This window comes from Chelonoidis abingdonii, chromosome 22 (assembly GCF_003597395.2).
Source record: "Chelonoidis abingdonii isolate Lonesome George chromosome 22, CheloAbing_2.0, whole genome shotgun sequence".
Taxonomy (NCBI): Eukaryota; Metazoa; Chordata; order Testudines; family Testudinidae; genus Chelonoidis; species Chelonoidis abingdonii.
The window spans coordinates 9,166,221-9,187,189 of record NC_133790.1 but is presented as its reverse complement, the minus strand read 5'-3'; the positions used below and the strand labels follow the sequence as shown (position 1 = coordinate 9,187,189).

At 45.0% G+C, this 20,969-nt stretch overlaps 1 protein-coding gene across 17 annotated transcripts in view; it reads left to right on the top strand.

Annotated features, from left to right (window-relative positions):
- Window positions 1-20,969, top strand: part of NCOR2 (nuclear receptor corepressor 2) — a 428,298-nt gene that overhangs the window by 235,795 nt on the left and 171,534 nt on the right. For all 17 annotated transcript variants that reach the window (XM_075060010.1, XM_075060008.1, XM_075060007.1 and 14 more), the window contains one exon: window positions 8,336-8,388. In XM_075060010.1, the coding sequence (XP_074916111.1) occupies window positions 8,336-8,388 (53 nt within the window). The remainder of the gene's footprint in view (window positions 1-8,335; window positions 8,389-20,969) is intronic.

Here is a 20,969-nt window from a genome sequence, read left to right as displayed (position 1 = left end):
GCTGGCCAGAATGTGTCGATGGTGTGCACCAAAGGAGGAAGCAACCGGGTAGGGTGAATAATAAGACACACACGCACGCACAAAAAACATGTCTGTGTTCTGGGAGCCTTAACCCTTAGCCTGCTTTCCCTGCTTCTACCTCAGCCGAAGGCAGAATGGTGGGAGGGACTTAACCCAAACCTTGATTGGTGCCTGACACTGCAGTTGTGAATCCGTGACACTAATGTTTTCCTCCACCATGTTCCTGGAACTATGCATTCAGCGCCTCAGTGACTGGTGAACATCGGGATGCTGTGTGCAGATGTTCTCATTGTGGGTCCCCCTCCCCAGCACAGTTATAATAGGATAGCATGCGGGGGAGGGGGAGTGAAGCAGGAGAGATGTCAGAAGAGCATGTTCCAGGACGGCTCGTTCTAAATCAGAATGACCTGTTAGCAATAATTCTGTGAAGTTGTAAGAATCCAGTTTCCGTCTCTCTCAACTGCCTGTTGTACTTCTGGGAGCAGTGAAAATTCAGTCATCATTATTCATGGTTGCTGTCCCCTCCCCTCCCCTCTACCCAACACACCCTGCTCTGTCTCCAGCAAATGCCAGTGACTCTGATTCCTGAGGTGTAGGTGAAAACAGCTCATTGTTGGGCACTGTGTTGGGGCTTCCCAGGAGAACTCCCTCTACACTATATAAAAGGAGAGGTTGGGTGTGGGGAGGATTGAGGGCCCAGTCCTGTATCATGCTGAGCACCCCTTGCAAGCTGCTGAGCATCCTTAGCACCACTGACTGCAGCCTTACCCAGACAGGTACTTTTAGGTCAAGTGTATGGTGGTATCTGCCAGATGAATAGCCCCTGGGAAGAGGGGGGCGGGAGAGGAGATGGCCTTGCCAGTTTTAATTCAGAAGTGTTTGGGATAGCATGACATTAAGTGTGTGTGCACACACACAGGAAGTATCACAAGGAAGTTAATGATCCCCCGGTTTGCCTCTCAGTTAGGGAGACCCTGCATAACTGTGTCTCCTTGTAGTCCCCAGGGAGTTAAACCTGTCAGAGTCTCTCTCTGCTTCTCTGGTTGGCTGTCTCAGGGCTGGGTGCTGGTCCTTCAGATGCGGAATGTTTAAATAGATACATGAATGGCACTGTGTAGTGTTTACTGAGGCCAAGCCTGTCTCTCTGTCCCAGCCTAATCGCTCTCCGTTCTAGCCCCACTTCTGAGTGGGGCATGGAAACCTCGCCTGTATGCACATGCTGCAGAACAGGGCTTACACTCATCTCCCATCCCCCACTCTCTGCCGTGTTGTGATTAGCACAACAGGGCCCCACTCGTGACAAGGGTCATCAAGAAGCTACTGGGACCCAAGAAATGATGTTCATGTGCAGTTTCTCTTCTGTATCAGAAAGGAAATTGCTCTAGGAAGGAGGACAGAGCTTTCCATGCCTGCTTTGCTTGGTGTTCCTCCTCTTTAGAAGGTCTGATGATATAGGCACATACAACAGTCCTAGGTGACCCACAAGCCCGAGAGTCTTGTGTGCAGCTCTGGGTCCCTTCGAGCCAGTTGCATGTGAAAGGGCTGCAGATTTTCCCTGAGTTCACTTGAAATCCAGCTGCGTGAATTGCTCCCGGCTTGGCTGTGGGCATGGTGTTCTCACTAATATTAGTTCAAGAGCACTCTGGTTACTATATTCAAACAGAGGTGGTGACAGATAAATGTCAGCTTGATCAGGAGGCAGCTTGCCAAGTGCTGATTGCTCAAAGCAAGAGGTCACTGAGGAAATTGGTTAGTCAAAACTGAGAGAGGCAGGAGATCATACACATGCATTAGCAAACCACGGTTGGGATCTGGGGCTGAGGGGAACATCCTGATAGCGTTAAGGTGTTAATGGCAGAATTGAATCTAGAACTCCACCTCCTCAAGGTAGCGCTTGTTTTTGAGCGGAGAGATTGAAACTTGTTTGATTTCTCTCTTGTTTCCAATCCTGGTGGGCAGACAGATTGGCAGTTTGAACACTGCAGTGCATTGCAGCTTTCATTCGACTTACTTTTCAAAAGGGTGTCACACTAGCCAAGTCCCCCATAACAAATATAACTGTCTTCTCATTTTTCCAAGTGGACATTCTCCAGAAGGAATAGGCTGTGCTCATCTTACTTTAGGGAAATGCTAATTGAGATCTGTCACACGTGCCTCTCTGCCCAATTAGATATTTTCAGAATCTCTTTCTGTGGAGTATATATGGCCACAAGGAAAGACAGAGTTCGCTCAACCACTGCTCAGTTAATTCTGAAACATTTTACTGTTGGTGGTCACCAGTGAGATTCGGGTGATGTGGATATTGAGCAGATGAAAGTTTCTAGCCTTTGAGCATATAATAACAAGTGATGTGTTGAACTTGATGTTGGCGTTTTAGAGTTCCATATTTCTTAAAGTTTGGGTTTCTTTTCAAGTGCTGTGTGGAATGGCATGTCATTAACTCAAAGCAACCTAAACTGTTAATTAACAAAATTTTTTGCGGATGCAGTGTTTTTGTAGCTGTGTTGGTCCCAGGATACTAGAGAGACAAGATAGGTGAGGTAACAAAAGAAATTCGATAGTGTCTCAAGTTTTCCTTGTGGCAGTATAAGAAAAAGCAGCAGAAGTTGGTGACATTAATCAAACTGATGTATTTGCAAGGTTGTGTGTGCACAAGAATATATCATAACCCATAAGCAGCCGAACCAGCCAATCCTCCCTCCCCTTCCACCAGGAACTGGTGTTCACATGACTCATCAAACCCCTGTTGATTTAATCTCCATTTACTCAAGCACACCGAAGAAAGGCGTTTTCATTCATCAATATGTTTCTCGCCCTTCGTTCCAGTCCCTGCAGCCCCCTTGCAGGAGCTCATGGCAGAAGTGCACTATAAAGTCACTCCAGCATTCCTGCAAAGAATGCCCCTCCAGTGTGATTGTTGATCAGGAAGAACATGCTGATGTGATGCGACAGAGTTGCAGCTTGGGTTTTTCTCTTCCCAGTGGAGGGATTGATTCTGAGGATGGACCTACCCTCTCGAAGTTACCTGGACTTAGTAGGACAGATGCCTGTTTCCCTTGCAGCTTTCCAAACTTGAATTAGTCATCAGGTTCTTTGTCTGCACTTCAACAAGCAGATTTGGGTGGGTTAGTGTTAGAAATGTGCACCGGAGAAGGGAAGCTGCTGTTAACCTAACTCCTGTCTGAATCCTACCTGTCTTGTCTTGTGTGCCCTTGCATTGCCAATGGGGGTTGCCACAGCATCCTTGTAGCACATACGTTGCCTGGGATACAGTTGTAGTCCATTGCACTTCTGCATCATGACACAGACCACCAGTACTGCCACCAGCTTCAATGAACTTCATTTGATTAGGGGTCTGACTGCATCGAAACTGCTTTCCATGTCATTACCATGGAAAACTGTGACGTGAGCCTGATGCCTTCCATAGCACCAGTGCAGTCAGCATGTTAGCGCTGAGATGCTACGGCAGTGGGCACATCTAAGAGTATGGAGTCTGATCCTCTGGCTATCTCTTGCTTTCTGATCTATAGGGATTATTACTCTTCAATTTTACAAAAAATTTTCTGTCGTTGCCCTCCTGGTGATATGATAATGTGGCAATTGTGTTCACTCTGCCATGTAATTACAGAGCAGAGTGGGGAGGTCAACCTTTAAAAGAAGGGACAGAAACATAAGAGTGGCCATTCTGGGTCAGACTAATGGTCTATCTGTCCCACTACCCTGCTTGTGACAGTGGCCAGTGCCAGATGCTTCTGGCCGTTGGAGGTTAAGGGACAGCCAGAGCATGAGGTGGTGTCGATGATCATCTTGGCTCATAGTCAGTGATGGACCTGTCCTCCATGAACGTATCTAGTTCTTTTTTGAACCCAGTTATACTTTTGGCCTTCACCATATCCCATGGCAGTGAGTTGTACAGCTTGACTGTGCATTACGTGAAGTACTTCCTTTCGTTTGTTTATACCTGCTGCCTATTAATTTCATTGGGTCATGTGACCGAGTAAATAACACTTCCCTATTCACTTTCTCCACACAATTCGTGAGTTTATAGACGGCTGTCACATCCCCCCTTAATTCTCTCTTTTCTGAACAGTCTCTGTCTTTATTTAATCTCTCCTTGTATGGAAGCTGTTCCATACGCCTAATCATTTTTGTTGCCCTTGTCTATAGCTTTTCCAATTTCAATATCTCTCTTTTGAGATGGGATGACCAGAACTGCGCACAGTATTCAAGGTGGTGCATGCATGGATTTATATAATGGCATTATGATAGTTTGTCTTATTCATCTATCCCTTTCCTAATGGTTGCTAACATTCGGTTAGGTGTTTTGAATACCGCTGCACGTGGAGCCGATGTTTTCAGAGAACTCTTGACAATGACTCCAAGATTTTTTTTCTTGAGCAGTAACAGCTAATTTTGAGGATGGTTTAAACGATAGGCTCCATACCGCAGTTAGCAGTTCTGCAGTTTCACATTTGAGTTCCTTCAGAACTCTTGGGTGAATACCATCTGGTCCTGGTGACTTATTACAGTCTAATTTTTCTATTTGTTCCAAAACCATCTCTGTTGACACCTCAATCTGGGACAATTCCTCAGATTCGTTACCTAAAAAGAAAGGCCCACATCTTCCCCACATTCTCTGCAGTGAACATCAATGCAAAGAATTAATTTAGCTTGTCCGCAATGGCCTTGTCTTCCTTGAATGCTCCTCTAGCCTCAGCCATCGAAGGGCCCCATTCCTGCTTCTGATGTACTTAAATATTTTTTTTTTTTTGCTCTTAGTTTTTGTGTTTTTTTTCTAGTTATTCTTCGATTCTCTCTTGGACTGCCTTATTAGACATTTACACTTAACTTGCTCCTTTCTATTTTCCTCACTAGGTTGACTTCCAGTTTTTAAAGGATGCTCTTTTGTCTCTGACCTGCCTCTTTTATTCTGTTGTTTAGCTATGGTGGGTTTTTTATGGTCGTTTTAATGTTTTGGTTTTTTATTTGGCGTAAACGTTTAGTTCAGGGACTGCATCTTTGAAAAACAAGCTTCTAGGACAGACGGGAGTAGTATCCTACTGTAGACTGAAAAAGTCCATTGAGTGAGTGTGGCAGGGTCTTAGATGCTGAAAAACTGTTGAGAGAGACACGCTGAGCCAGTGGAACAGACATTAGCCCAAGCCTTTCAAAGGCCGTGGGATGGGGAATCTGATAAACACAGGCCAAACCAGTCCTTTATCTTTTTGTCATGGCTCTTTCCAATAGTTTAACGTGAAACAAAATTACACTCAACTCCCACTTCAACCTCAGCTTCATTACCATGGAGAGTGAATATGGTTGGCTTGTATTTAACCATGTTCAGAATATAGACTTCGACCATCATGCACGCTTCTGGCTGTTTGACCACGCGTTGCCGCAGATGTTAAATCGCTCGCAGATGGTTTAGGGAAAGTTTATGGATAAATTGCCTGTACAGTTGGATGGCGTTTCTGTGGTTAGACAGAGATTGTGTTCATCAGTTGCTGTTTGTGGCTGGGCGATGATTGGCTTTATTAACAGAGCCGGGGGTGTGCTCACAGACCCCTATCTTTAGAATTAGGCCAGTATCTAGACATGTTGATTTAGTTTTGATCCCGAATTCATGGTCGTCTCTTTTGGTACTTGAGCTGCGTCCTGGTGCCGTTCTCCAGCAATCTCTGTTGCACCAGTGGTTCTTTTGGCTTTTCCTGTTTCCCCTTCACGTTCTCTTGGCTGCCTACTTGGGTATGAGCTGGTTAAAAATAGTGTAAAACTGATTTTTAATGGGGGGGTAAAAAATCTTGTGCCAGTGTTCCTTATTCTTCCCACTTGGCCGGTGTAACTGAGCCCCTTGGCTGAGATCCCCTCATGCAGAAAGAAGTATCCTGCGTAGTGCATCATGTGCTGTGGTGTCATAGCACGGAAGAGCTGCTCTTTTAACAAGACCAGTCCAGAGCAGAGAGGCCTGCCCTGTGGCACAGGGCTTGGCACAGCCCTGCAAGTGGGGCAGGAAGGCAAGCAGCAAAGGATGATTTAAAAAAACAACAAAAAAAAACAAACGATCTGGAGAGGGTGATAACTGTTATGGTGCCGCACCCATTTACACCAGCTGACTGTGTCATCTGCAGATGCCACCACCACCACCCACTGCTCTCTTGTGGCTTCCCAGGGCACCTTTTGCTTCCTCTCCTGGCTTCTTCATCTCAGACTTGTCCCCAGAGCCTTTCGTCTTTGATTCCAAATGGATACAAGGGCTATCCTTCCCATAGCCGCCTAGTCCCAACCAGGAAAAGCTCCATGTCTCAGTGATGATCCTTTCCAGTGGCTGTGGGCTAGGTTAGATGCCCCAAGCAACCAGAGGCAGGGTGAGGGCTAAGGAGCAGGGTCAGAGTGGCGTGAGAGTGTTGGGAGCTGTTCCCACCGCTCAAGGCTAATCAAGGCCACCAGGTTCAGGAGGCTGGATGTCTTGTCCTGTGTCTCATTATCAGCTGCTCGTGTCTTAAAAAAAAAAAAAAAAGAAAAGAAAAAGAAAAAAAAATGGACATTCAAGGCCTACTCTGATTGATGCTGAGCACCCAGAGCTTTTGGGAAAGTCAGACCTAGCCCTGAAACGGGGAGGAGTTTGTAATGGCATTTCGTATTTTTGGCATTTCAGCCAAGTCTTAAAAGCAGAGCATTACGCTGGGGTGGGACTGTGCAGCTGAGACGATGCTGGTGATCTGGGCAAAAGTTGAAGGCTTTTCAATATGTTGTTGGTCCTATCAGGAGTTTGGCCTGAGCTGATCCGATGGAAGGAAATGCTGAGAAGAGGCCAGCTGGATCGATTGCTTTAAGGCGGATATGCGCCTTAGCCAAAAATCCCAGCTCTGACCTCTCCAAAACTTTGGGGAAGTTGGAATCCAGATCTGGACTGGACAGCTTGGGCCCAGCTCTGGTCAAAGCCAGCAAGTGACTGCTGGGGTGTGTTATGACCAAATCTTTGTGATAAATGGACTCCATGCCCCTAAGCCATGGCTTTCATCATCTCAGAAAGATTTACCCATGTCCCTGATCTGGGAAGGGTCCACGTGCTCATGCTTTACTCACTAGTGCACAGTTAACATAGGTAATGCCTCGGGCATGGCCATCAATAGTCAAGGTGCCACTTCAGTGAATCCCCTGTCTCTAGATGACAGGTGGCAGTGCTTAATGTGACCATTAATCCCGAAGGCACAGGATTTAGTGACTGATTACATGTCACCCTTCAAGAGCTCCTTCCCTCCCAGAATCTCCAAGCACTTTATATGTGCTAATGGATGAAGGGGTCAGGTCATCCTCCGCAGGAGGTGACATGTCCTTATCCCGCCGACAGGGAAACCAAGGCACAGTGGTTAAGCGACTTGCCCAAGGTTTGCAGGGTGAGTGTGTGAGAGCCAAGACCAAGATCTCCTGACTCATCACTGCGTGTTCTAATCACTAGGCAGTACAAGGACGGGAGGCCCAGTGGGTAGGGCTCTAGCCTGGGACTTGACACCTGGGTTCGGTTCCCTTTTCTGACGCTGATTTCCTGTGTGACCCTGGATTGAGTCACTTAGTGTCTGTGTGCATCGCTTCCCCATTGGTAACACAGGGAGAACAGCACTGTCCTGCCTCCCACGAGTGAGGATAAGTACATTAAAGATTGACGTGGTCCAATCCAGTGGTGGGTAGCCCTGAGACAGACCAAATCCTGATGCAATTGGAACCATGCGGGCTCTGTCTTTCTCTTGAGTGGCACTAGCATCTGACTCTCCCTGTGGCTTGCTCCCTCGGAGTCCTAAGGCGGCTTTACTTGAGTAGACATAACAATTTGCAGCACACAGACTGTTTTCCTCCCGCCCCTTTCTCCTATCCTCCCCCGTGTCATATGTTCCAAGGTACACTGCATTTTCGGTAAGTGAATAACACTCAGCTTCTCCCCCCCTCATCCCCTCTCCGTTCCTGTGCTGTGTTGCATGGTGTTTATATGGATTACAGAGCAAATTGCTTGTTCTTAGCCAGCTCCGTTGAGTGCTGCCTGCCTCCCACGGGCTGATCTTGGATGCACAGTGACTCAAGCCGTGTTGCTGTGTGTTGATGAAGAAGCAGCATCTACAGTATTAAAGGAGAGGGACAGAATGGGGCAGGGGGGCAGTGAGAGATGGCACTGAGCCCAGAGCACTAGAGCGGAATGGACTATGCTGGCATATCTCTCTAGGAGCTGAAAGTCCACGCTGATACAGTAGCATTTCTGACAGGTTGAAGTTTCTAAATGTCAGACTACCATTTATGCCTTCATTTTTCTTATTTATTTCAGCCATTATACAACCAGCCTTCAGACACCAGGCAGTACCATGAAAACATTAAAATGTAAGTATGTGGGAATAAAGTCTATTTGAAATGTCAGGTTATGCATTAGGCTGGAGCAGAGGAGATGCTAGCCTGCCCCCAGATCCCATTTCCCATTAAAGCTGGAAAGAAATAGCGTGTACCCTTTTAGCGATATTGTGTGGCTGCCATCGGTGCCCAGAGCATCAAAACATCTTTAAAAAGTACATCAGTCAGGAACAGCAGAGTTCGTGGGATGGTAAAGGTACCGTTTGATTTGTGTGGTGAGCAGTGGGGTGGGGGGAAACTCGGCTATCTTGGGGGGGGGGAGTTTTAAATGAGTTGGTTAGATGTCTTGGTGCATTTTATATACGAGAGAATGTATTTTTAAAAAGGATGAATGGGGGAGAAGTTGGAGAGCCCAGGTGGTGTCAGTGGCTGCTCGGAGCCTCTTTGGCCAGCTGAGGAAAGCTGCTGGGGTGTTCCGCGAGGTGCACTAGAAGGCAATGGCTCATCTGCAAGCAATATTGTGAAACCATGCTCGGCTGCTTAGCCATTGCAAAGGGGGAGAGAGAATGTGTAATGCTAGTCCCTAAGAAAAGCCACTGCTTCCCTGAGGTTTGCAATCCGACCCAGGAGAGGACTGGGAAGAGGATCAGATCAAATTTACAAAAGTAAGAGATCAACTCAGATCCTCTTGAATTGATGGCAGGGTTACACCCTCAGAGGAGCAAGTGTGGCTGAAACTTGGCAGAATGCGGGAGGGGAAGAGAGGAAGATGTATCTGTACTGAGCACCATGGCAGTATTATATGTAGCTTTTTCAAGAGCCTGCACTCCTTAGTCACCTTTCTAACTTTCCCGTGCTGTTGAGTCTGACTGTGTGGATTCTTCTTTGAGCTCCGTTGTCTGATTGACAGCCTCGAGTCCAGGTATATTTCAGAATGAAATGTAAGTGCAGTTTTGTTTGACAAGTGCTGAGGTATGAAATTAACTGTCAGCTTTTTTTAATGTGTTTTGGGAAGGATAGATTGAAGTGAAAAGTTGGACAAGACTTTAAAGTGCCTCTTCTGTCAATGAGGCTGTAATTGAATGTTTAATAACAGATTATTGCAAAGATATTTATCAAGTTTTACTAATCCTGTAGTCAATTACTTATCTTTTAAACCTCAATAAATGATTTGATAAACAATTGATATTTAGTGACGACAGTGAGTTTCTACCGATAGATTGAATATAACAGATAAACTTCTAGGTTTATTGTAAATTGAAATGAAAAAGGTTCACATGTGGTCTAACAGTTTTTTTTTTCTGGGTTGATTCTATTCAGATGATTACTCTCAAATCACCCAGTTGTGCCTACATGGGAGACACCTTTTCTAGTACCGAGCATACCAGCCATTTCCTAATATTCTGTGACTGTCAGTGGAATGTTAATAGATGCCAGGCAAGTTGAAGTGAAGCAGTTAACATGCAGCATCTTTCTTATTACAGGATTCAGGATGTAGTTAAACATGTTATGAATTGGCCTAGTTTATAGGCATTTAACTAGTGTTTCATCTCTGTGGTATCCATAAAGGGAAAGCATTGTCCAGTGGTGAGAATGGTAGTCTAGGAATCAGGAGAGCCGGGTTCAAGTCCCTTTTCCATTACAGACTTCCTGCGTGACCGTAGGCAACTCACTTAAGGTTAAGATGGCCAAAAGTACCTAAGTGATTTAGGAGCCGAGGTTCCACTGAGTTTTCGCCTTTCTGTGCCTCAGCTCTCCAGCTGTGAAATGGGGATGACAGCACTGCCTTGCTCATAGGGGTGCTGTGAGGATCAAGACAGTAAATCCTGTGAGGCGCTCAGACTGTGGGAATGGGGGCCATACAGGTGCCCTCAACAGAATAGCAGAATGCCTCAGAGGCATTAACAAGTGAAGCACCCCCCATTGGGTAGGGAAATATTATCATCTCTATTTTGCAGGTGGGGAAATTGAGGAACAGAAATTAAGTGCCTGAGGTCAGATCAGAAGTCGGTGGCAACTCAGGACCAGACCTCACGTTTCTTAACCAAAAATCTATCCATCCTCTCCTTGATTTTAAGTGTTACTCTGGATTTCTTTACTTAGTTCTTCTCCAGTGATTGAGAAGTCTCCGCTGCCTTCAGCAGCATCCAGAAACATGGATTATCTTTCAGTCTCCAATTTTGCATGAACATAGTTAATTTTTCAAGTTCACATTTGCTTGCCCTAACCTCCTGCCTAAATAGCCTCACTTCTGACCTTTGCACCAGAAGAATTCATTTCCAGAACGATGGATCCATGCGAACGTTGTCAATTACAGCCTGTTCAGATTTAGCAAGAGCATCCCTACTGATCAAGTGGGATCAGAAAACATGTGGCGTTGATAATGCATTTACCTCTGTTGATTATCACTCAAACTTGGCAAGCGTTACCAGAACCCTTCTGCAAGTACTCACGTGGATTTTTAGGTGACACTGCTGTGACTTGTTCTCCAATTGGTTCACATTAAGCACATGTTCTGGCCATTGGGTTTAATGAGCAGGGGGATTTGCAAAGGAAACTCTTTGCCATGAATGAACACAAATGTTAAAGCCACAGGTACTGATACTCAGAGTGGAAGGTTTTTTTACAAACATCCAATTGGGGAAGATGAAGCATGCCGTGGGATATACCTGACCAATGACAGTGGATGAGCAGCTGGAGTTTTGAATTGTATGCCCCCAGCACACTGCACTCAGTTGAGGCGTTTTTAAATTAAAAAAAGCAAAATGTAAGGAAATTGATGTGTGCCCATGGATGTTCCAGGGGCAGGAAAAGAGGCTGTATTTCTCAGATGAATTACACATTGGGAATTATTTATGTGGGTGTAATTCCTGTTCATAATTTTCATCTGACGTTCAGGTGTTGGGACGTACAAAGCAGCAGAAGGAGAATAAGGTGCAAGGGAAGGATGCAGGCCTGGAAGGATGCTACCACCTGTGGGTCTGTATTCTCTGAAAGTTCACCTAAGGCTATATAGCTTAGCGGAGATCCATTCAGCAATGGGGTGCTGTTGCTTGTTTTGGGAATGGAGTATTAAACTACCTTCTAGCAATGAGCTCCTTGCAGGCAGATCACAGGGGCCTGCCTGTTCAGAGCTCATCACAGGTCCAGAATGTCACTTGCTTTCTGGTAGATCTGTTGCATCAGATTCAGTGTCCTTATTGGTTTTTGCTTTGCTTTGCCACCGCTTAAACATGATTGTCTCGAGCCTACGGAAAGCTGCTGCAACCCGTGTATCTAAAGTGACACTGTCAAACTGATAGCTAGTCAATTGTGAAAAGAATGGGTTAAAAGTCGTTCCAGATATTACACCTGCCTCTGAGTCTCCCTGCCAATTTCTATGGTTTTACAGTCCCATTTCCGTAGTATTTACGTGATTTTCCCTCCCCTCTTGCTTTGTGACAGACTCATACAAACAGGGGGAACTAACTAGCTGCCTGTACAGGGGAACAGTGAAACTGATGGTTAAATACAAACAAAGTGCTGTCAAATACACAGAATTAAAGTCTGAAAGGAGAGAAAAGGGTGTTCTCTGATCTTTCCTTTCTAGTCATCTTAGAGATTACTTCTTGCCATAGTGGGTAATAGATTTCCAGGTAGCAGTATACAGGTTTTGCTGTTACTGATTTTTTGATACTGATGGTGTCCTTTAATGAGCATTTTTATGATGGGTTTGATTATTCTGCCCCCATAACTTACTGTGTTGCAATAAACAAAAGAAGACCTTAAGGCAGGCAGGTAGGTTTGGGGTTTATGCTCAGAGTGATTTGTTCTGCAAAAATCAGGAAAATAAACCTTAACATTTAAATTAAAAATGTAAACCCTTCCTTTCTGGCCTATCCCAGAAACCTCCCAATTAGCCATTTCAGCTGGTTATCAAAGCCAGGGAATGGATTCTTGGCTCTAGGTCAGCATAAGGACCTGAAGCCATCTCTGTCCCAAATGCCCTCTTTTTAACAGTGGGCCCATCTGGAAGATCTTGTGTACATATTTACTTTGTTACCTGTTGTTGAATGTGCAGGGAAATTGGCAGGTCACATTCTTCCCTCTGTTTCTGTGCCCCAGCCTAGAGTTAAGGGATGTAAAACCAAGGCCCCAAACCACTCCTGGTACTAATGATTCCATGACACTTTTTGCAAGAAGAGAGTGTGTGAAGCCACAGCGTCTCGACCAGATTCATTTTGGATGCTGGTAACCTGGCTACAGCTCTTGTGTGGTTTTGGTTGGAGATACTCTTCTTCTTCCCTCCCCACTCCTCTTAAAATTGGTGTGTAATTTTGCTAACAAATAGCAGCTGCCATCTTCCACCCCAGAGGGGACTGATTTATAGTGGGAGGTGAAGTGATCCTCACAGAAGAGTCCTCAAGGAGACATCTTCAGGATGAAGGTTAGGATAGAGTCAGAAGGTGGCATTACAAAGGTACAGCAGATTCCCTCAGGCTAAAGTACAATGGGGTTATCTGGTCCTGTGAATAACTTCACTTTAAGCAGAGGTTCGCTATAACCAGACCTGCAGCTGGCCTATGCAGTGAAATAATCTGGGATGGCCATTCTCCTTAACTATCAACAGGATTTCACTGTAAATTAGTTCTATTGTGTTAAACACAGAATGACACCATGTGTAACAAGTTTCACGCCCGGCCTTGCAAAGACAGTCTAGAACTTTTTCCTCTAAATATGCAGATGATTTTTAATTTATAGTGATTTCTTTTTTTTTTTTTTGCTTGCTTGGTATTGGACAAGTTCTGTTGTCAGTTACGCTCTACCTACTCCATGGAAGCCAATGGGTTTGCAGAGGGGTAAAACAAAAAGCAGTATTCCCTCCCACCCCATTTGTGCTTCTCTATAGTAATATTCTTTGGCTGGCAATACTAGTTTAATTCTTACTGTTCAGTTTGCTTCTTGATTGGGATGATTCACTGATGTTAATAAACCAGACTTGATAGTTCTACCCTCCTTAAAATGTTACCAGGGTCTTTTATTTTCCTGGAGCTGGATGCTGTGTCTTTGCTTTTGTAGAGTGAACATTAATTTCATGCCCCAGTTCATGCCAGTGTTTGTAATTTCGAAAGCTTTTAAGTCTTATTTAACTGCTTTGCTATGTTCGGTTCCCCTTCTGCTTGGGTCCATTTTGGTTCATCTGTGTATGGAGACTTTAGTGCGAGGACAGTTAATTTTGTATGCTACATCTGCACCACGATCTAAGGCACTGTCAAGCAGTTTAAGCCTAAGACTTTTGACCTACCTGAGAAATGTTTACAAGCTGCTGGGGAATGTCCTTCAGATGGTAAATAGCTGATTTGTTAAAGGAAAATACCTGCCGCTCTGTCAATGGGAAAGAAGTAAGCTAGCAATAAAAATTAAAATAGCCATATTTTAATGAGATCTTGTGTCATCTGCAGAGGCTTTTCCTTCTGACTCCACAGCAAACAGGCACTAGCTATTATAACATCATTTTAAAACACAACATTGACAGCTCAACTGTACAACACAGTTTTGACTGGCTTCTTCACAACATCATGTCAGCCCTGAAGATTATTTGAAGGCTGTTTAGAAGGTCCTGAATCGAGGCTTGCGGGAAAGAGAGCCCAAAAATTAGAGTGACTCCATATACAATGGGCTTCCAAACAATCTTCTCAATCCTTGCTTCATACATTTCTGAAGCAAGGCAGCAAACACATTAGAAACCTAATTCTGCTGTAATCACATGCAATCTCATCTGTGTTGGTTCTTTGTGTTGTAGCTGTGTGCTGGATTTCAAAGCATTGGCGCACAGGAGTTTGCATCTCTTGTAGCACCTTTGCAATATTCTCTGACTCCTAGCACCAAAGAATTTAACCTTCCTTCTACTAAGTGTCTGGAGGAACTACAAGATATCCAAACCAGGAGGATCAACTACCTGCTGTCCGCTGGTATTTGTATTGTCCAGGGGAACTTTTACCTTTACTGCAGTAGGCTCCCATGTCAGCCATGAAAAACCAGCCCACCAGGACTTTTCCCCTGAAGGACCAAGTTTATGTCATGGTTTGCATAAAGGGTTCTGTCGTGTGGAGCAAAATATCAGCCACCTCCAAGTCCGAAAGACCTCAGGAAGCTCAAGCTGAGCCAGGCTGTATTTTCTGTTCAGTGTTTCATATAAACCTTTTCTTCAGGCTCAGTTTACGTGTATTTTCAGTCCTTTGCTTTTTATAGCTCTGGTGTGAAATCAGGGCTTGTTCCAAACAGGGCCAATGTTCTCTTGAAATACTTGCAGATGTGTTGGAGATCCTGGACTGAGTTCAGAGTTTGCAGTTCCACCTGAAATGAGGGTAAAACCGTTGCATGATTTGGATTTCTCACCCCTCTAGGTGCAACCCCAACCATGCTGTTGTGTACAGACGCCCCCAGGGTTATGCAAACCCAATTTTTGCAAATCGACACTTATGGAAAAAGTTCCATAAGCTAGAAATAGGTTTTTTGGGTTTTTTTAAATTGTGCGTAATGGTCGCGTATATGTTTCTGACTTACGCAAAATTCAAGTTACTCAAGGCGTTCCAGAACTGAACGCTTGTGTAAGTCGGGCAGCGTCTGTATTGTGTGAACTGTGATGGGATCATTTTGCTAAGCATAGCTAGTGGGGTTGATCCGAAATCATTGCTGCTGCATGGTTAAGAGCTCAGTACAGGCTCAAACCTTCAAAAGAGATTCATGATTTGGGGGGCTGTGTTTGTAGGTGTCCACCTGGGGCAAACTCAGATCTCAACTGCAGCTCCAAAATCACTCGTCGAGTTTGAAAATTTGGGTGGTTCATTTTTTTTTTTATTGGGCAGTATCAATTTGCCTCTAGCAGCGTAGCAAAATCCTGACCTGTAACATGAACGCTTTGTCAGACTCTGCCATGCTGGCTTTGGTCTTTCTCGAAGCAGTTGCAGACATTCACCTCATCAGCATTTTCATCTAACAGCCTCCCCCTCCCTCCATTCAAGGATTTTTCATCCCCTTTCTTTCCCACGTGTTTGTGCTAGTGTAGAAGTATTAGCTTGTGTGAATCATTAAATGATGGAGAATCACATTTAAGCCCATGGCTTATTGTTCCTGCCAAGCCTGGTGCTACTCTGTATGGAATACCTTGAACAGGCCAGCACTGAAACAAACAGCATGGGCTTTAGGAGAAGACAAATTTGGGTAATGCCTGGGTGTCTTTTATGGCTGGAAAGGCTGCTGCTGAAGATCTACAGTGAGGATTGTACTTGTCTGATTTTTGCACCTTTGGGCTGAAGACAAAAAGGACCTAAATTAAATCTCCAAGTTTGACATTAAGGACACCAGGCTCGGAGAGAACAGCTGCCAAAGGAAGTTATTCAAGCACATCTGATATTAAACAAATGGATTGGATCCCAGGCTGGGACATACACATTGTGTGGCATGCAGGGAGTTTCACTCGAGAACCTCCGAGGTCCCCAACACCATACTACCAATCTGCCTGTTACGGCGTTCACTCATCACCACGGAACACAGTCATGCCAAACGCAGCATATAACTTCCAGGAGGATTAGTGGTTCAAGCCTTTTTCTGCTGTTTACAGATAAAAGCTGTGATAATTTGGGACTTCTGCAGCCAAGTGCACTTTGTATCTGCAAGGATGTGATTCAGAAAAATGGTGATGTGATTGGCAACCCACTTACAGTATCTTTCCCTTGGCTAGTGTCACTGGGCACAAACGGTGCCTGTAGCACATGGAATGCATTGCGAGTGCCTTACAGCAACTCTGGAGAGATTTACCTCGGTCGGTTCAGGCTCCCGGTGTATTTTGTCATTAGTGGTGGTAATAACACTGTTAACTTAGTGGAGCCCAAGTGCCTGGGAAAAATGTAATAGGAAAATGGACACTCTGGATAATGGAATCTTTTCTCCCCTGTCCCCCCAAAGGGTTTCTGAATATTGTATGTGGAGCATTGTTCCCCCACTTCATTGCAGTTAAGGGCTGTGACGTGACCGTGGGTAAATAGGGATATACTCTGCCTGGTGATATGGTCGCATCTCAGAGCAAGAGCAAGGAAATGGATGAGTGGGATGCTACACTCAACCTGCCCTCTCTCTGATATGTCTGATCAGGCGTCACTAACACCTTTGTAGGTTTAAGGGTAGCCTGTTTCCACACACTGCCATCCAAACATGCGAGCTGGGGTGTGGCAGGCACACTAAGTACTGGTTCCAGGCACACTAAGTACTGGTTCCAGTACTGGTTCCACCGTGTCTGATGTGACTGGGTACCAGAAGGAGCTGGGACAGCAGCAGAAACACTTACAAGCCAGCAGGAAGCAGGCCAGCCTTTTCTTTACATACAAGCTATTCCCTTTTCCTTGGCTGCTGGTTAGTTTTGATCTCGGAGCGTCTCCGTCTTGCGGCATGGATTCCAATAACTGAAGACCCCAGACTCCTTGGTTTGTTCAGCTCAGGTCATCATCCGACTTCTGCCTTTGTCCCTTGTCTGCAGAACAAATGTCACTGTGTAATCAGGCTGCCAGCATTAATTCACCCTGACTGCCATACATCTTGGCAGGCTTGCTCCCTACCTGTTTATACTGACTATTTGGTGAAAAGGATTCCTGTGTAATTAAACACCTGAGATTAGTTTTGATCAAATAACAAAATTCCTTTGTCTCTTGTGCTGGCTCAAACTTCTATGCAGCAGATTTGGCCAGATATATACAGTATCCCAGACCTGTGTGTATCTGCAATTCTTATTGCAAGAGTTTGGGGGTGGGGGTGCAGGTGCGCAAAATATGTGAAGGTTACAACTTTCTAGCCAAGTAATTCATGTGGGCTCAGGCCAAATAACTTAAAAGGCAGGGTGATGGGTTCCCTCCACCACTGGCTCCATTGTGAAAGCCAAAACTGAAAACAACCACGTGTCAAGCCGGTTAAGGTGAAAGTATCCACTTTACCTGAGTTTCTTTGCTGCCCTTGATTTGCCTAAAGAGCAAGAGAGATTGGTTTTTTGTTTGTTTTGAACTTAGTGATTATGAACCAGTTTCGGTACACTTACTCATGTATAAAAGTAATAACAGTGAAATCAGTGGGGCTACATGGGTGAGGAAGGATTACTCATGAGAAAAGGCTGCAGAACTGGGCCTTAAATTATGGATGGGGTGCTCTGAATCCTGCTGTGTTTTTATAGGTGATGGTTCCTGCCCCAACCTCATTCATGATTAAAACCATGTGTTTTTATTTATTTAACATCTCTTTCCTCCTCCCATCCCTCAGACCAAGTAGCCACAGATGGAATGAAACTGTACAGACTTTCTGCCTTTTCTCTCCTTGGCTTTGTTGTCTTGGTAGAATCTGCTTGCAGCAAGCTGGGCAATATCTGATTTCAGACCAGGACATCGATACCAATATCTCTTCCAAGCAAAAATCCCATGCAGTTCAGCCAGCTGCCACCCTTTTGCCCCTAGAAGAGGGGCGCCCATACTTTGTGACACAGAGCTGGGCCTGGCTTTCACTTCTAAAGAGACCTATGTTGGAAAATACAGCATTGCACACCTGCATAGTGTTTGCTTGGGGCTCCTGTCCTCAAGAGCCAAATGGAAAGGACTTCTTGTTTGAGTTCACCAGCAGTAAAAACAGAAAACCCTAAAGGGTTCGCAGAGCGATTTTAAATGAACAACAGCCTTGGGCTCTGGCATATCTCAAATCAGGAGTCTCTGGGGTCTCCTTCCATACCATAAGCCCAAGGGTGGCCGTGAGCTATGTTTTAGACACTCCCTGCCTCAGAGACTGAGCATATGGCATTGCTGCTGATTCCACATCCCTTTCCCTGATTTTCCCCCCTTTCTCCTGGTTCTGAAGCAGACTCTGGAGACAGCTGCATTTCTAGGGATCTCAAGTACCTCCCTAACTTGCTTCACAATCAGCCAGTTTTTCAGAGGAGACTAAGTAGTGAACTAATTGTGAGCTAACCTCTATACAAATCACTCTAACGGATCTCTTTCCAGCACATCTGCAGTTTGGAATCCAAATAAAGTTTTTGGCATGATTCCCTGTTCTCAATCTATAGCATAGCTTTCAAAATTAACTCTCAAGATTAGCTCCATACCTCCATCCGTTTATTTTTTCAATCACTTTGAATCCTCCAGATCTTTAAGCCCCCGGGGGCTGAAGATGTAGTTCCTGAGGATTGATGCCCCTGAAGGGGATGGTGTATTGCGATGATGACCTTCCTAAAGTGCTGCTACAAGTACTGTGTGCCTCTCCCAGCTGTTACAGAGGACAGCCTTTACCTTCACCGGCTGCACAGCTGGAATTTTGCTGCACTGTTTGATTTGCCCTGGGAGCAGAATATGTACCCTGAGTTAACCTCCCTGCAAATGGTTTCTAAGTAACAGCGGTGTATGTAGCAAGATAAACTGTGAAGCATATTTATATTTAGCAAGATCGTACTGACTTTTGAAGGCTTGACCTTCACAGGAACGGTAAAGCAGCAAAAACATTGAGTGTGTTTATAAAAAAAAACCCACAAAAAAAAAACAAAACCCAACCCACAACCCTTCAGTTAGCTGATTATTTCAGCCCTGATAATGATAAACATTCACTTGCTTTCAAGACATTTGCAGGCTTTACAGCTGCAGAGTGATTAAGCCTTTACCTACACTAGTATTCTTAAGGTCAGACATAGTGCAAAACTCAAGACTACTCATCGGCTTCCTCTACATTTCCTCATTTACTCTCCTATCTGCTGATGAGTTTCAAGGCAGCTCCAGCTGCAGCAGCTTCAGAACTGTCTGGTTTGCCTTGTGAAGGAGGAGTATTGATTAGCCGCGTTGTCTGGTCCAGAAGTGGAGGGTGAGATATTTACAAGCCCCTCCCCCCTTTCAATCTCTTTGAGTGCTGCAGCTCCCTTGTTGAAGAGTGTATAAATAGCAGAGGGCTGCAGAACAGCTCCTCTGGCCTTCCGACTTCACAGGTGGGAGGCAAAGCTTAAAGGGATACTCTTCTGTGGCAATCGACTTCCGTGCTTATCTTTTAAATTGACACCAGTGAGCCCAGTCCTGGCATCGGTGACAGTTGCAACTTCCACTGACGTCCCCATTGGAGGATGACTCGGGCCCCTCAATGATTAAAACTGAAATAGCGTTAGCAATCTAGAGCCTGTTTCACTCCTGCCTTTACTCCAGTTTTATGTCAGTGGAGCTCTGTTGATTTAGTGCAGTTGTGCTGCCTGATACTGAACTGGTGAGTGAAGCCACCCGTTGCTTTTTCCACTGTTTGTGCCACTTGGAAGCTGGAAATGTGTGTGTTGGTTTTCATTTGTTTCTGGTCAATTTCACTTTCATTCCTCCTGCAGAGTTGTGATTCAGCGTTGCCAACCCCAAGCATTCAAAAATCACCAGTCAGGCTCTCTTCAATCCCAGACTTTAAACAGTAATAACTGTTGGGTTCTTTTTATTTGCCTTCTAGTGTTTGAGGTGCAGTGTCCACGTTTTCAACCTTTTCCATACAACCAGGAAACACAGAAATAAAATGTTGTTCGTTTTTAATTAAAGCTGAAATGCTAATGATCACCTGACTCCAAGAGCTGGGGCTTGACGAAAGGCAGCAAATGTCCTCAGACTTGTGATAAAATCATCAGCGTTGGCACTGCTCTGTTTTCAGATAACCTGTTCCCACTGGAATTAAAAGAAATAATGAGAATATGTTTCTGGGGCTTAGGTTCCTATCGAAGCTTGTTCACACAAAAGTCCAAATTGTGACAGTGCCTCTTTAAAAATAAAATGTCTGCTGTGGCACCACATTGCGCTGGAATATAGAGAAGAGAGCACATCACAACAGTTGGGGTGAACAAAGGAGCAATGGTCTCAGGTTGCAGTGGGGGAGGTTTAGGTTGGATATTAGGAAACACTATTTCACTAGGAGGGTAGTGAAGCAGTGGAATGGGTTACCTGGGGAGGTGGTGGAATCTCCATTTTTAGAGGTTTTTAAGGCCCGTCTTGACAAAGCCCTGGCTGGGATGATTTAATTGGGGTTGGTCCTGCTTTGAGCAGGGGGTTGGACTAGATGACCTCCTGAGGTCCCTTCCAACCCTAATATTCTATGAAAGGTTAATTCCAGTCTTCTGAGTGGATCTGGGTCAGCAGGGCCAGTGAGAAGCCAAGAATTTCTTCAGAGGACCTTCAGAAGGCTCAAGGGGGTGGCTGGAGCTGTGAAGGAACTTTCTTCCCAGAAGGCCTGATATTTTGCGGGCCTTGATATTATGTTGGATCTGGCTGCAATTAGCCTTAATCCATCCAAGCTGCATTATTTTGGAGAGGAAACATGGCCTAGTGGATTAAGCACAGGACGAGAAGTCCTGAGTCCCTGTCGCTGGCTCTTTCCATGACTCACTGCATGATATGGGCGAAGTCATTTCACCTCATGCCTCAGTCTCCCCATATTTTTTAAAAGGGGAGAAAATACTTTATCTTCCTCACAGGTGGATGGTGAGGTTTAAGTCAACAATTAGCTTCAAAATACTTTGAGATCCTTTGACGGAACATGCTGTAGATATTTAGACAAAGCCCAACGGGATTGTGTGATCTAGTGGAGAAAAGCCTCTG